We start from the raw sequence: 17,510 nt of genomic DNA on the forward strand, positions 1-17,510 counted from the left end.
AGCGATTGCTTGTTTTTGTTTTTGTTTTTTATTCTTTTGTAATCATGTATTTATATGGCAGTCGTTATCATTTTTGAGATAATTTGACTTTTGTTGAAAAAAAATCAATTTAGATTTAACGAGAACAAAAAAAATAGAAGTATATCTATAGGGTCTACAGCTTAACAAGTGTGCTTACAACGATACAAATGTGTGTGCGTGTGTGTGTGTGTGTGTGTGTTTGAGGCGATTTTAAACGCCCATTCTCATTGCTGGCAATCAGTTTTGCTAACAGTCAAGCAACAAAGAAACCAATTTGACAACATTTGGTCCACATTAAACAGTGTAATTGTGTGTGTGTGTGTGTGTGTGTGTTTTAATTCTTTCTATTTTTACGCTTAGGATTAGGCCTGTGTGGTTTCCCCTTATTTGTTTAAAAATAACCCAATAGTTTAATTTGTTGATCTGTTGCCGTTTAAACTGCAAAAGAAGAAAGAAAAGAAATCAATTAATATTATTATTAACGATAATCAGATGCATTAAAAATGCTCTAGTCGGAAATGCCCGACTAGAGGATACCGCGAACCCTGCACTTCTATGAGAAATTAATTCTTGAATAATTTTTGTGATAGATGTAATTTCTTCTCTAGTCTCTAATCTCCAGTCTCTAGTCTCTAGTCTCTAGTCTCTAGTCTCTAGTCTCTAGTCTCTATTCTCTAATCTCTAGTCTCTAATCTCTAGTCTCTAGTCTCTAATCTCCAGTCTCTAGTCTCTAGTCTCTAGTCTCTAGTCTCAGGTATTTGGTCTATATTTTTCCAAATTTGGTGGAGGTATACAAAAGTCAAACTCAGCAATCTGAAATATTCCAAATCACAGCAGTTTATACAGTAAACTTGAAACGTTCAGCTTTTGTGGGTGAGTTACTTCAGGTCTCTAGCCTTAGTGGCTGACGGACGTAAGAATGGAGCTGCCTTGATCGCCTCCACTCATATATACCTGCCCTGAATTGCCTGATGGAACTTGAACTTAATTGTGATTGAAGAGATGATAGCTCTTTCAGATCACTCCGGTGTATTCGTATATATGTATAATATAAGACTGCGATTACAATTCTAATTCCGTGTTAATTCTGGTTCATTGGGATACTCACGCTGATCGAAGGTGCTCGGATTAATGTAACTGATTAGGTCCTGATCGGACATTGATGTCAGCTCCTGCGGTATGGGCGGTTGCACGGCGACGGCGGCGGCTGCAGCGACAGCGCCAACGGCCGCTGGCAGAATGCTGCCGGTGCTGCTGGGCGTCGTTGCCTGCTGGGTCATCACCGCTCCGTTGGTGGTAATGGCCGCGGTGGCCACAGACTTTTGCAGTGCATTCTCAGTGGCCAGCGCAACAATGAGAGATTCTTGTGGTGTGGGCGGCACGACCGGCAGATGGACACCGGACAGCGTTGGATAGCCGGCTGCGGCGGCAGCAGCCACAGCTGCTGCCTCAACGACGACGGTTTCCGGCGTCGTGTGGTTTAACAGCAGATTGACAAGCGGATCACCGCCACTGGCAGCAGCACTAGCTGACTGCTGCTGTTGCTGTGGATGCGGATGGGGATGGGGATGCGGATGGGGATGGGGATGCGGATGGGGATGGGGGTGGGGATGCGTGTGTGGATGCGGATGCGAATGTGGATGCGGATGGGAATGCGTATGCGAGTGGGCATGCGCGTGCTGCTGCTGATGATAGTGATGCTGTTCCTGTTCCTGTGTGGTTATAAAATCGGCTGCAGCCTTGATGATCATATTGCTGACCGCCGTCGAGGTGGCCGTGGCAGCCACCTCTGGCTGCATGACGGCTGGCGTTGGCGGCAGCGTATCGCCCACATCGACACTAACACCGGCGGCCGCATTCGGTGGACTCATCATAATGTTGCTCAGGGCCAAGGCAGCGACAGCGGCGTCCTGACGCGTCGGCTCCGCCTGCATCGCAATATTGTTCAGTATCGAATTGGCCATGGTCACCTGGTGGGGCGCTAAGATGTTGGCCACCACCGCTGTGGCAGCGCCGTTTGCCGAACAGAGTATGGTCGATGGCGATACAGCCGGATTCATAATGATGTCGGTGGACAGAGCACCGCTGGCGTTGGCCACAGCAGCCGCAGCGGCGCCGGGCACCGTTGCCAACTGCTGCAGTGGCAGCCCGGCGCCCAGCGCTGCCGCCGGCTCCGAATTCAGTATAATGTCCTGCGTTAGCGGCGAGCTATTCGGCGATGATTCGCTGCCCGACAGCGAACTCGAATTCGAATTGCTGCTGCTGATGGAGAGGCTGCGCTTCAGCACACTCGGCGCAGCTGTCGCCGGTCCATTGGAGTGCTGGTGTGTGTGCGTGTGCTGGTGTGTGTGCGTTAGCACGCCCACTTTCTGCTGCAGTATGTCCGTGAGGGCGTGGTCGATGTCCGCCGAACTGGTGAAGAGCGCCGGCTCACTGGTGCCGTTGCTATTGACCACAGACGTGGATTTGGTCAGATCATCAATGAACTTGTGCACGTTGGCCGCCGCCGCCGCCGACTGTTGCTGCTGCTGCTGCTCCAGCTGTTGCTCTAGCTGCTGCTCCAGCTGCTGCTCTAGCTGTTGCTGTTGCTGCTGATTTTGCTGCTGCTGCTGTTGCGGCGACTGGTGTTGCTGTTGCTGCTGCTGCTGCTGCTGCTGCACCACATGCTGGATAATCTCGTGCTTGACGGCCAGCCCAACGGCCACGGCCACCGCGGCTGGATCAAGGTCAACAGTGGCTGCGGCGGGCACCGGAAAGCCGGGCATACTATTGGACTGATCGTACATGATCGTGTCCAGGCTGCCCTCGCGCGCATAGTGCGCATGATACTGCAGCGCATTGGGGCTGCACGGATTGAGCGCCTCCGGCGAGTGGAGCGCGTCCGCTGTGCGTGGGCTCAGCGAGCTGCTTTCGTCGAGCAGCTCGCTCTTGAGCGCCGCATCGGCGCTCAGATGCACCAGCTGCTGATCCGTTATCATGGGCGTGGCGCCCGACAGCGAAGATCGTCGCAATCCCATTGGTATCTGTGTCGTGATCGGTGGTGGCATCATGCCCAGGTCCAGTTCATGCTTTGTCTCCACGACGCCGCTGGCACCAGCGGCAACAACGGCTGCCACTGCATTGCTACTGCCACTGGTGCCCCAGGTGGCGGCGGCGGCGGCGGCGGCGTTGCTGCCGGCCGACGCGTTGCTCGTGTCCATGAAACTGCCAACATCTACAAGTACAAGAGACACATATTTAGTACACAGGCTGTGGCAATCGCGCGGCTGTTTCGGTTGGTAACGGGTGCGTAGAGGGGGGTGTGAGGGGTTGTCAGGGGTTGGTCGAGTCAAACAAAAACAAAAAACGTATCAATAAAAAATCATAAAATAAAGATTTATAAACAAATATAAAATTGAAGAAAATGCATAAATATATATATAAATTTATCACATAGGTCAAAAGAGGGCGGGGCTGAGTGAAGCGCTTACAGCTAGGGTTTGGCTGGAGATAGAGACGGAGAGACAGAGAGAGAGAGAAAGAGAAAGGGTGTGTGTGTGTGAGAGAGAGAGAGAGAAGAGAGAGACAGCCAACTGTAGTTAAAATTAGAGAGCAAATACTTATAACTACGATCTATGGCTTACGTGACTAAGAAAGAGCTTAGAACTAAGACTAAAATTAAGAAATGCTCTCGATTTTAACTACCACTAAGTTTGGCTATATAGACATATAGAAAGATAGACGGATAGTTAGCTAGGTTGCTGGATTGCTAGATTTATATGTATATTAAAATGAAAATCTGTTGTTTAATATAAAAGGGGGTCATGTGGTGTCTAGGCCTTGAATATCTATGTGGTTGGTTAAGTCTTATGGCAATTAGTGCCTAGATAATACAAGCTATATATATATATATATATATATAAATATATATATATGTTATATGTTATATATATATATGTATACGTATTGGAAATTGCTTTAGTCAAACTCATTCAAAATCTTTATATCAGATATTCTCAAGCACGCCCCAAAAACACACACAAAGCTACAATATGCCCAACCGATCTTATATATATATATATATATATATATGATTCACTCGCGATTCACACTCACAAATGTGCCAAGTACAATGCGAGTACAGCACACACGATGCGTTGAACCAGATGCCTTTAACAAACAACCAACTTTCTTTTACACAGCACAAACTCTCACTCCCTCGCTCTCTCTCTGTCCCTCCTCTCGCTCGCTCTCACTCTCTCGCTCTCTCTGTCTATCTTTCGCGATTAAAGCAATTTCCAGGGCAACAACTTAGGGCTAGTTGAAAAAATGTTCTTATGAAATAGTTATGCTAATAAGTTCTAGTTAGATCTTATTCTTAATATTATTATCATTATTAAATATATATATATATATATATATCTGTATAAATATATATTATTTCGGGTGTGTAATTTATATGTGTATGTAGTATATTTGCTATGTTGTGTAAATAGCTGGTTCTGGTTAGTATGGAAGTATGAATGCTCAATGCTGAATGATAGCCTGGCTAGGCAAGTAAATAAAAAATGAAAAAAAAAATATATATATATAAAATGAGAAGGAGGAATACCCTTAACTTAGAGTTGTAAGTGTTAAACATTAACCACACCGTTCACATTGTCTAAGGAAACTATTGTACTTGATTGAATTAGAAACTAGTTCAACTGCACCACCACCAGCTGTTTAAACGTAGTTTAGTCGTAGTTGATATTTCTCTAGGCGTAATGCTGAGGCTCTGAAGTGCGAGCAATGCTTAATATTCCACTCGTTCTAGGTGAGTCCCATCACTACCTCGTAAAGAGCGTTAAACAATATTCTGGATGCTTTTCGAGTCTAAATTGTGCAGCTGAACAGCAGGAAGCGAATTATCGATAGTTCGATTATTCTATCGATTGCCTAGCGTTGTGCCAAATACTTGATAGCAACAGCAAGAGTTTTGTGCATGAGTTGAATGCAGCGATGAGTGGGGCTTACATATTTGATGACGAAACAGCCTGCTAAAGAATCGATAAATCGATAATAAGAAAAAAATTTGGGTCCATTACCGTTTACAAATGATTGATCGCTTTGTCAATGGGATTTGGGCTATGCGAAGCATGGAATGCATATTTGTATCGACTTATCGATAAATCGATGACAATTAAAAGCATATGATCAATGTGGCATGATCGATACGAGTATATATTACTAAAACCCAAGATGCTGGCATTAATGAAAGAGACTTTCACAAATTTAATGATATATATATATCTATGTAAATGGTATATATATATATATATATGGTTATATACCTATATCAATGTTTGATGCACGTGTTATTTCAGTTATTTGTGAATTTAAAAAAAAATGTATGTAGGTGTGTGTGTGTGGGTATGTGTGTGTGTGTGTATGTATAAAGCTAGGTTTAAAGTTAATTATAATGGTAGACATATATATATATAAATGGTGTCAAACGAGATCAATGGTTGAATTTCTCAATATTTTTTTTTTCAGTATTTTGTTGGTCTTTTTTTTTTGTATTTTTTTTTTTATCACCAGTACCCTAAATAAGTGGTGCATAAGACGTGATGCTGGATCCATGCTGTTGTGGCTCTCGTGCTGTCGCTGTGTCAGTCGCTGGCTGGGGTTGGCTGTAGTTCCCGTTGGAGACTCCTTCCCGAGCTGCTCCCGTGCAGTTTTCCATTTGGCCATTTGATGTCTGGGTGTTTGTGTATATATACATATATATATATATATACATGCGTGTTTCTTGTTGTTGTAATAGAAGGGTGATCGACCCCTGACGATATTCGTGACGATATATGTATATATATGTAGGTGTATATATATATGCACATATATGTATGTATGCATGTATATATCGTTGTCTATAATATTTAGAATTGTATTCAGTATATATATATATATATTGTATATATATATATATATATTTATTTGCTTTCATTGCGTTCCAAATCAGCTGTCTTTGTGTGTGTTCGTTTTGCTAATCGCATTGCGTTGCCTTTTTGCTGGCTGATTTAAATTTAAATTTGATAATATTTGGCTTGGATCTTGATTTTTGTAATTGGGAAATTTTCTTGACTAGAAATTGTTTTATTTGTATTTTTTGATTTTTTGTTTTTTTTTTGCATTTTATAGCACTCAAAATGGTTACATATTTGACTATATAGTATTATTGAGCACCTAAATTGCTAAGAAAGGGGAAGGGGAGGAAGAATAAAGTAAAAATATATATATGTATATTTTTTTTTATTTTTTTTTATATATTTTTTTTCTTATTATTTTTGGTTGGATTGTTGTAATTAGTGTTGCGATAAAGTTTCTGCCGGATTTCCCTGAACAAGAAATTGAACGAACGGCTGCCTTCTTTATATCATTTTTATATTTTTAATCCTCATCATTTTCATTTTCTTCTTCTTCTGTTTATTCTTCTGTTTCTCTTCATCTGCATCGCCTGTTGCTGCTGTTTAATTTGCTTGTAATCGGGTATCGGTTATCGTTTATCGGTTATCGGTTGATTCTTCGTTAGCTGCAGGCGCTGGACTCGTGCGGCAGAAACGTGATCAAAAAAACTCTGCTTCCCACACACACACTCACACAATCAATCTCTCTCTCTCTCTCACACACACACACACACACACACACATATTGCTGAGTAGTATAAAAACTCTCCCCAAAATGTCTCCAACATAAACTAACTGCCAGTTGCAAACTTCAAGTTGAAGTATAAGGCATTTACAGGGTATCTAAATGCCATGCTCAACACAACATGCTCAACATTCGCACCGCAGAGTTGTTTCGATCAGTTTCCTTTTTGGCTTCGTTCAGTTGATGCAGTAAGGAAATTGAATGGGAGTAAGATAGACAGATAGATTGCATACAAAAGACAGAGTGACAGACAGAGAGAGATAGAGAGAAAATGAAGCAGAGAGTGAAAGAGATAGAGAGAGAGAGAGAGCGAGAGCGAAGTGTAACGGTGTAAAGCCGAATTCGCGCAATTGTAAACTCTCCATTTCGAAAGCTTCCTAGAAATATTTCTTCAGCGTCGCAGAGTTCGTTTTCTTTTTTCTTTGTTTTCGTTATAGTTTATGCTGGATTGATTGATTGATCGATTGATTGCTTGATTATCATAAATTAAATAATTGCATTTGAACGGCTATTATATTACGAGTCGTATCCTAACAATTTTATATTATTTACCTTAATTGTATATTAAATCTCTGGTTTTATTTATATCGGTTTCGTTTTGCGCAGCTTTTCCCTACTTATACATATTATATTAATTATTATCTGATCATATTTTGTTATACTATTCATGCGTTATCCTGTCCCGTTGTCAACATTTAGTGTCCCGACGGCGAGGCAAGCGACAAATTTTATGATCTTCGAAATGCAAATGCTTTGAGTGAATCATATTTCTTTTATATCAAATATAATATATATATATATATATATATATATATATATATATATATATATATATATATATATATATATAAATATCTATATATATAAATATCTAATATATATATATTAGCAATGGAATTCAATGAAATATTAAAATTACTTGTTAAGTTAACTTTATTTTATTTAATAATTAATTGTTTCATGCAGCGATGATTTGACAATGAGTGAAAAAACCGTAAAAATGATTGAATTATTGGTAATGTTATTTAATTGAATTTATATACGAGGGCTGTTCAAAAAGTATCGCAAACTGTAATTTACGTGAACATTCATTTTATTTCCCACCCAACCCAAGGACAACACACTAATGCTTCCCCAGACCTGAGCCTTTGTGATTTTCCCTCTGCAACGAAGGAGCAGCTGAACCAGATCACAAAAGTGACATTTTGGCATAGCTATATAACTAATGGGGATTACTTTAAAGTGCACAAAGAATGAATATTCATTCATAAAATTGTTTAATTCGGGAAACTTTTTGAGCAGACCTCGTATGGCTCTGCTAGAAAATATTCATATTTTTGGTTTTAAGTACAATAATTTAGTCAAAAAACAAAGTTCTTTAAACTCTAAAAAATATACATATTTTTTTTTTAAGTCAACAAAAACTAGTTTAGAAATTTCTTGCTGTTCTCGGCTTTTAGCAGTTGTTTTTTATTCTCATTAATTTGATTTAAATAAGAAATCATCATTCTATGTCTAATTGTGTCTGTGTTTGCATTTGTATAACATTTTTTTATATTATTTATTTTTATCATAAAAAAAAGGAAAACTTGCCCACAGAATAACGCATGAGATCTTTGAATGTTGTTAGAGTGATTCAAATTGTAATTTAAAATTATCGATTTATGATTTTATAAATGTCTCTACTAAATATCTAATTAGCTAAACTAACTAAGTTTGCAGATTTTATTTATTCATTTATGTTTTTTTTTCTTTCTTTTGGTGTTTTTTTTTTGGTTTGGTTTTTCGTTTTTTATTTATATTTTATTTTCGAGTTAAACGAGTTGATTGCGATACATACATACATAAGTTTGGATGATGGTGTAGAGTGTATGTACATATGTATGTATGCATGTATGTATGCATGGATGTATCTATGTATTTCTTATTCATTTGATAGACTAACGTTAGTGCATTTATCTGGCCTGCCTGCGACGACTGCCTGACGACGGATTAGTTTTTCAATTGTCGTTTGTATGTGTGTATGTCTGTGTGTGCGTGTGTGTGTGTGTGTGTGTGTGTGAGTGTATCTGTTTATATTGGTGTGCGTGTGTGTGTTTGAATCGCGCTTAATTTGTTTATGGTTCATGATGCCTGCAGGGGTCTGCTGATTTATATAGAAATAGTCAACAAATAAATACCTTGGCTATGCATTGTGCTACTTAACGTGCTGGCCGCCGCTAAAGTTGTATAGCTGCCCTTGGGCGTATAGGTGAAGGTGTGTGGCTCGCTCTTCTTGCCGCTCGAAATAATTGACACCTGAACGTTGACCGGCTTTACTAAATTCTGATGCTGATATGGCGGCACTGTGCAAATCAAATGCGTCTACAAATGACATATATTTAGATACTTCAATTTTATATATATATATATAAAGTTTATATGTACTCTACCTGATGCAAATACTCTTTGTCGGGCAGCACACTTTGCTCCCATAGCGCTGGCGTGCCAGCGATTAGCTGCTGGCGTCCCACTATTTCAGTTGACGGATCATCGGCATTGACACTGTCGTAGGTCTCCTGGAACACGACGTGTGTGTCCTTCAGAAAGTTCTTGCCAATTATGAATAGCTCCAGACCACCGACGACGGGGCAAGAGTTAAGCGACTTCTTACAGATCTCGGGCACACCCGGAGGTTGAGCTATTAAACAAAAAAAAAAAAACAAACAAAAAATGGCATTAAATTGATTTCCAATTTGTTTGATTGAAACTGCAATCGAGAAATGTTTACTGTCTACAATTACTTTCATGGCTACTACTGTTCATCGCAAATATATTTGTTATAGATCATTTTTAATGAATACAAACTATATTTGAGTTGATGGAATTTCGATTGAAGCTTTTCAGTTGATTATCCAGCAAACAGTTAGGCTGGACAATGAGAAAAGTCGGATAAGTTTCCGATTTAATAAGATATATATAAATATATAAATATATATAAACTATGTACAGATCTATGTCCATTCCTTAGGCTTGGTTCGTCTTGTTTACACAAACCATATGATATTAATTTTTCTAGTCCGATTTCAAGTATTTAGACCTTCTGCAGGGGAAATTTGAGTTTCTTATTTATCTATAGACAGAATGAGCTGACCGATCGCAGTGTTTAGCATTATAGTCTACAGCAGGCATATAAGCTATAGCTTTGATATGATTCATGTATACATACTGCATATGATGGGATTGGAGCAGACTTGCAGCGTTTCTGTGCTGCCATCGTCGCGTGTTAGCTGCGTGCGAAAGACCATGCGACAGCGTGTTGACTTTTTCTTATTCTTCTGTGCCAGGTGCTCGGGGAAGCGATGCTCTACATCGACATTGCGTTCCTGCAAACAGAGGCGGAAGAGTTTCAGGTTTCAGTTTGAGCTAGCCCATAGATAGGCTGCATTTTGAATGGCTTACCTTTAGGATGCCAACGCAATCGCAGGTAATGGTCATGTCCGTTTCGGGCTTGAAGTCAATCTCAATGACCATGGTGCCATCGACCTTCTTCTCGTTGCACTGCGTCGAATTCTTGCCAGCCACCTTGCACGCCTGATAGAACATGTGCGGCGCGACGCGTCCAATGTCCGTGCCAATGAAGACCTGCAGCACGGCCGCCTTATCGTAGCCCGTTAGCCGGACAATGGGAAAGCCGTTGCCGCTGCGATCCTTGACGGCGCCGCGGCTGCCCTCGGTCTGGTAGCGGGCGCGATGCTGTTGCTCCGGCTGCGAAACAATCTCCAGCTGGACATGACTGTCGTTCGAGCTGGCGATGCTGTTCAATGGCGTTGTGGGCTGTCGTTTGTTGGCGACGCGGGTCACGGCGCGTGTTCCAATAAATCTGCGAAAGTGCAAGAGACACGATAAATAAAACGGCCAAAGTTAGCGCTACAGGTCAAAGTTCAAGAGATCTCTATGTGCAATGATGAGAGGCTGGGCTGGCATTACAAAAAAAAAAAAAAACATCGTATAAAGCTCAAATCAAAGGTGCAAAATGTGGTCTATGGATGCAGCCTGCTTACGACTGCAAAGCTATAACCAAATTCCGAAAGTTCTTCTATATATATATCTGTATATATCCATCTTTATGTAGGTGTTTATGGCATGGAATTCTATGCAGGAGCATGCGTGTGTTTGGCATATGCGTATTAATGATTTACGATGAAGAATTTAGTGCTGCGTGTGCTGATCCAGGATGAATTAACATGATGCGAAATGATATATGGCTATATAATACACATACACACACACACACACATACACACACAGTTAGAGGGAGCGAGAGTATCGTACGCATAACAATAAGACATATGTACATAATATGAACAATATTTGTAAATGTTCAATTTGTAGGCTGAACGCAAAATGTTTTTTAACTTTTCCCTTTTGTATTTGAACATAAAAACAATGAAAAATAAATTGCTGGAAAATGCCGCGCTTTGCAGTTATTGTTTTCTTTGTTTTTTTGTTGGTTTTGTTTAAACATTTATTTTGATTTGAGTTTTATGCTTTTTAACTTGCTTTGCTTATTTGTTAACGTTTCATTTTGTTTACACACAGAGCTCAGAACAGCGACAGACAGAGCGCAAGAGACAGAGAGAGAGAGAGGGGGATAGCTAAAGAGTAAGATGGATATTCAAATAAATTATTAAACAAATTTATTGCAATTAAATTATTTTACTCTAATTTAAATCGCCAAAGTTTTGAGCTTTCTAAACATTTTCTCGCATTTTTTTCAATTAATTATTATAATAATTATATAATTATTATAATAATTTTTAGTTAAAATTTTAACAAAATTATTTCATTCATTTAGATCACAGTGCGTTTCATAATAATAGCTACACTTAAAAATTAATTTGTTTTACTTTTCAAAAATAAATTTTTAAATATTTTTAAATATTTTTGTTTAAGCTTAATTTAAAGATTTCAAAATTATGTGAATACATTTTTTTTTACATAATATCAATAATAATTTTTAATGAATTTTTTGTCAGTTTTTTTATTGATCGAGTAATGATTTGAATTTGGATTCCAAACAATTTAATATATTTTAAATTTTTAATTCAGATAATTTAACTGAGATTTTCGTTCCAATTTCTCACCTTATGAAACGCACAATAAGAAGATATGTGAAATAAATTTGCTTAAGGAGAATTTCGTTAAATTTTAAACTTGTTTTTTGAGGAAGAGAGACACAGAGCTGTATTCATTTTGGACAAGTCACAAATTTGGCGCCAGTTTAGACATTTTTCTAGAATTTTTGTTTGTTTATTTATATTTAGTTGTTGTTGTTGTAGATGTTTTTGAAGTCAACAGAAAAACAACAAAAGAAAAGAAGAGAATTCGCCCGCTTACTTTGGCTCACTGTTGCTCCTGCCCTTGCTGCCGCCGTAGCTCAACGTTTCCCGTGCTGAGTTGGGCTCATGGCTCGGGCTACTGTCGGCCACAACTGTGGCAATTTTGCGTATAAACTCATCTTCGCTGCATGCATCATCGTTGTCCAGCTCCACCTGATTGCATTCGAGCTTGCGGCGCTTCAGGTGCTTCCCACCACGCCCACTACTGGCACCACTGCTATTTTCCGTGCCGCTGCTGCTCTCCTGCTGCTGCTGTTGCTGCTGCTGCTGGAGCTGTAAATGTAATCCTGGATACTGAAAGTGTTGCTGCTGTGGCAGTTGCTGTTGTTGTTGCTGATGCTGCTGTTGCTGCTGCGGCTGCTGCTGCTGCTGGTAATGCTGCTGATGCACCTGCTGCGGTTTTGGCTGTTGTACAGTGAGCACCACATCGGCGGTCTTGTGGCGCAGCGTTGTGCTAAAGATGCCACCAAACAGCTCTGAGCTGAGCGTCGATGCCGATGTTGTTGTTGTTGCTGCTGCTGCTGTCGCTGTTGCCTGATTGCTGTCGGTGCCGAAGCCCGTGTCCTCGTCGTTGCTAGGCGGCGTTACCAGATCGTCCACATATGTCGGCGAAGAGTCCGCTTCGATTTCATCCAGATAGTTAAGCATTTTCTTGGCATGACGCGATCTATATGTAGGTACATACATATGCATATATATATATACATATATATACAATTATATTGAATATATGCTGTTTCAACTGTTTATGTTATTAACAATTTTATCGATACTCTGATCTGTATACATTTCGATTCTATATTGTTGACAAGTTTTGACGTTAATTGTATCAAAATACAATACAAAACAATAATAATAATGATCAGAATAATGTCTTCAGTTGTGTTTAATAAAATACATATAAATATTTGGAATCGAATCGTGTAATTCGAACTCTCACACTTTTATGCCACGACAATCAAATAACTAAAAGAGCTCAAGAATTCAAAGCGAATTTTAGATAGTTTACGAATGCCAATACAAACAGACACATCCAGCAACAGCAATTCAAGTTCATTGGATCGAGTTGAAATTGTTGAGTAAAAGTAAATAAATACATATTTATTCTACTCACTAAAATCACAAATAATTTCCAATCACTAAAATATAGCACAATTAATTACACTTTCTGTGGATATATATATATATTTCTTTTTACTACATTATTTTTATTTACTTTTGTCCACTCCTTACATCCAGCTCTACTATATCCATGATCGACTGATCAATGCAACTTTCTAAACAAATGAATTCCGCCCAAAAGCAACGCGATTTTTTCTTAATTCTCTTCATTACTTTTTATTCTCAACATCTTTTTATCATCCGAAGAAGTCTCTTTTCATTTGGTTTATATTTTGTGTACTGCAGCACTACTATTTTTATGAACGCAACTGTTTATGAGGATGAAAAAACTTAATTTTATTTTACTTTTCATAAAAAAAACTTAAAAAAATATAAACAAAGTGAACTAGTTCCAAACTGCAAGCAACATAGTTAAGCACGTAGCACGAATCGTCAACAATTTACTGGAACTACTGAGCGGTAAACTTATAACACGAGCTGCAGAGTAAAAAAATTAACTAAAAGTTCAACTAATTCTTTTTTTAGTTACAAAATACAAAGTTGAAACAAACTGCATAAAATGACTGAATCTAGTTCATAAGATCGGACTTGCTAAACTCATTTCGATTCCCTAATCTGAATGAATTTGAAAAAATACTAACGATTAATACTAAAAAATACCAGAGAACAAATAAAGCAAAGTTGTAGCTGTGATAAGGGTTGTGGCTACTGCATTACAATAGAAGCAGTTGCATAGAATTTAAACCAATGTGCTGACATTCGAGGTGATATAGTGGAAGCTATATACATTCACATATATATATGCATATGAAATAAACAAGTGCTGTTATGGCACTACACATTTCATAACATAACTTGATATTTGACAACGTGCAAAATCCCAATCAGCAGCAATTAGCAATTCGAAGCAAGCCAGAACCTTGCAGTCGGCTAAGCCTGGCTAGAAAATACTCGTTCACGATTCACACATTGAATGAATGTATTAAGAAGAGCATATTTGTCGATGTGTTGGCTATAGAAATTATATGTATAGAAAAGGTCTAGAGTATAGAGACGATAAATTAAATATTCAAGAAATACTAGCTCTAGAAACCATGGAAAATACTGCTTTCTTCCGTCTGATTTACGTTGAAAGTCCACAGCTAGAGCGAGAAAGCGCATAGACTCTTTTCATTGCGTGAACGAGCATAATTGAAAGCTTCTTTGATATACTAATCTAAGTTAAATCTATGTACAGCTATTATCAGTAGACTTGTTAGGCATCACAACATGGCGTATGCGTAATAAATGCAAATTATATATTTATATACAGAGAGAAATCAGAATGAAGGCCCAAGTGTCTGCCCAATGTACGGAAGATGTCATAACCTTATAAATATAAATATATATTAAAATAAATTTAGTTTTGAGCCTTCAGTCATTCAATTCTAGATCGATTTGTAGACAGCACGACATGGCGTATGCGTAATAAATTCAAATTATATATAGTAGAGAAATCAGAATGGAGAAGACGCTAGTGTTATCTCATTGAGGTTGAAATAATCGCAACAAATCGAACTCAATTCGCGATGAAATCACCATAGATTGAATAGAACTTCCATTCTATGTATTGATATACAAAACTATACTTGAAAAGCTCTTCTTTGAGACAGTTGATTTTCACCTTGAAATAATATTTTGGATTTTCAAGATAGATGGCGATCGCTGTTGCCAATTTATGTCAGTTTTTGAGGCTGGGCGAAAACGAGTTGGCAGCTCCCAGTTCGAGTCCATTAAACGATTAACTAACAATTTCAGAGACGATCATATAAATCAAAACAGCACGTTTCACAGTCTTATTCTATAGAGTGACATAAAGACAAGGGCGATAAGGAGGAGGCCTTCAAGTGGCCGGCAAGCTCAGAATTCAACTGCAGTTGATAGAACGAATTGATAAGATACAAGTGCGATTACAGTTCGATTACAGGCATGTAAATGTAATGGGTCATAAGTATTATAATGGCAACTAAATTCAAACACACACGCACACACACCCCAAAGAGCAACACTTGCCTCTAAACACATTCACCCTGACCTACAATGCCAATAAATAACAAAAATTCATCGCGCAAAACCTGTCCATAATACCAAAATTCTTAAGCTTTTTATTATTAATTTTCTTTTCAATTGAAAGATCTCATAAATTACTTCAGCCATAAATATATATATAAATGTTCATCAATCTTTCGATGAAATCAAAATGTTTCTTTGAAACTTGATGTAAGTCTTTCAATATAACAATTTTTAAACTCAATATATGGCTTAATAAATGTATTTAAACTTTGTATATTTTGAACAAAATTACTTTTTTTTTATAAATCAATAATATTTTTATATATTTAAACATTTTAAAATTTTGAATTATTAAAATAAAAAAATAACTCAATTTGCTTCAGTTTATTGATTTGATTTTACTTTTTATAATTTACGAATGTATGAAAAAAAAAGAAAACTTTGAAAATACATGTACATATGCACATACACATACATATATTAATATATATATGTGTAAAATATCAAGCATAAAAAAGAAATTGCATAAAATGACTTTAAGCGAATAAGAAATTGCGTTCTGACTAGCGAGTGGCCACTGTAAACACCTTTTTTTATAATATAATCAAATAAAAATGTATAAATTTATAATAAGAAATGTGTTGAGCGAGAAAAATGTGTGAAATTGATTAAAAGAAATATCAATTGAGCAAATGTGCCGAACGATGAAAGTTGTAATGCAAGATTTTCCGAGGCGCGCGACATGAAAGCAATTATCGAAATGCTGTGTGAACTGGTCGCGCTCGTCACTTGGCTGCAAGCACGCTAAATGCGAATGAATGCATTCTAGATGTTTTAGATAGAGTGTAATAGGTAGCGCGATGCCCGGCACTTACAGCGTCCTCATGTTGCCAAAAAATTTGAGCAAGAGAGGAGTTACGTTGGGGCCACTTTGGAAAGAAACACTTCCTATCGAAACCAAGTGCGGCTGACTACTGAAGGGCGTTACTACTGGCCAACGATCGATTATGGTAACCATAATCCAATGCATTTTCAACTTCGGAACTGAACCGATTCTCGCTTTTATTTATAGTACAACAATCGAATGGGCTTTGGCGAAATTAAACAATAAAGCTGGCTGGGCGTCTGGTAGCTCGGTAACTGAGCGCGTCTCAATTTGCGATAAGTTCAGCTCAATATCTAGCTGCATGTGTGTGTGTGTGTGTGCGAATAGGTGCAGGTGAGTGTGTAAGAACCGAACAGCTGAGTGAACGAAAGGGTAGATGGACTCACCTTGAAACAGGTATCGCTCGTATTAAATGCTGCTGCGGTGAATGCTGTTGCTGTTGTTGATGCTGATGCTGTTGCTGCTGCTGTTGTTGCTGCTGCGGCTGTTGTTGCTGATGATGATGCTGCTGCAACGAGTTGCTGCTTGCCGCACCTGCAGTTACACTATTTACTATCAGATTTGAGTGCTGCCCGCTGCCGGAGATGCCGCTGCTGCTACTGCTGCTGTTGCTGCTGCTGCTGCTGCAGCTGCTGCTGCTGCTGCTGCTGGCGTTGTTGCTCCTGGCGTCGACAGCAACTGCTGCCGTACCATTGCGCAGCTCCATGTGCTGGTCGAATCCCAAGCCACTGTCATTGGAATTGTCGCAGGGCGGCGGATGCGGTCGCTGTGGTATTCGTTTCCCCGGCACAAGCTTTCCCGGTCCCGTCTGCGAAAATACAAGGTTTTAATTAAGATTAAGGTATATAAATATAATATATATATATATTTATTTATATATGATATGCTTACCCTGGCTATGGTGTGCAATTTGCCCGGCAGTCCCTTGCCCGGCTGTCTTTTCGATGGTATGCGAAAGCCTTTGCGATGTATGCGAGGACTCATCGTTGAGTTTGTGGACATGGTCATACGCATGCCTGGAAAGGTTAACAAGAGAAAACACCAAATGTCAATCATAGCTATTCACTTCAGACCACACTTAACACTATTGTAATTAATAAATAATATTGTAAAGTCAGAAATGGTCTTCGGACAGAGAAGAGGGGAGAAAAGAAGAGAGGAGACGAGAAAAGCAAAGGAGAGAAGAGAAGAGGCGAGACGAGGTAAGAGGAATAGATATGAGAAGAGAGAAGGGAAGAAGAAGAAGAGAAGAGAAGGAAAGGCATAATAAGAGAAGAAAAGAAAAGAGCAGAGAAGACAAGAGAAGACGAGATAAAAATAGATGAGAGAAGAGAGAAAAGAACAGAGAAGAAAAGAGAAGAGAAGCGAAGAGAAGAGAA

General features: G+C 38.8%; 1 protein-coding gene across 4 annotated transcripts in view; it reads right to left on the bottom strand.

Moving 5' to 3' along the window:
- The window catches only part of LOC111603230 (nuclear factor of activated T-cells 5), a 46,326-nt gene continuing 28,816 nt past the window's right edge, over nt 1–17,510 (bottom strand). For 2 of the 4 annotated variants that reach the window (XM_030223468.1, XM_030223467.1), the window contains exons 2-10: nt 17,023–17,147; nt 16,518–16,939; nt 12,070–12,738; nt 10,132–10,552; nt 9,899–10,055; nt 9,123–9,370; nt 8,871–9,054; nt 1,130–3,235; nt 1–459 (exon numbers count right to left, since the gene is read on the bottom strand). In XM_030223468.1, the coding sequence (XP_030079328.1) occupies nt 455–459; nt 1,130–3,235; nt 8,871–9,054; nt 9,123–9,370; nt 9,899–10,055; nt 10,132–10,552; nt 12,070–12,738; nt 16,518–16,939; nt 17,023–17,147 (4,337 nt within the window). In that variant the 3' untranslated portion in view covers nt 1–454. Of the gene's footprint in view, nt 460–1,129; nt 3,236–8,870; nt 9,055–9,122; nt 9,371–9,898; nt 10,056–10,131; nt 10,553–12,069; nt 12,739–16,120; nt 16,194–16,517; nt 16,940–17,022; nt 17,148–17,510 lie in introns of those variants that run through there. The other 2 variants (XM_030223469.1, XM_030223470.1) reach the window with 2 other exon arrangements.

This window comes from Drosophila hydei, unplaced genomic scaffold, assembly GCF_003285905.1.
Source record: "Drosophila hydei strain 15085-1641.00,03,60 unplaced genomic scaffold, DhydRS2 tig00000211-arrow-pilon, whole genome shotgun sequence".
Lineage (NCBI taxonomy): Eukaryota > Metazoa > Arthropoda > Insecta > Diptera > Drosophilidae > Drosophila > Drosophila hydei.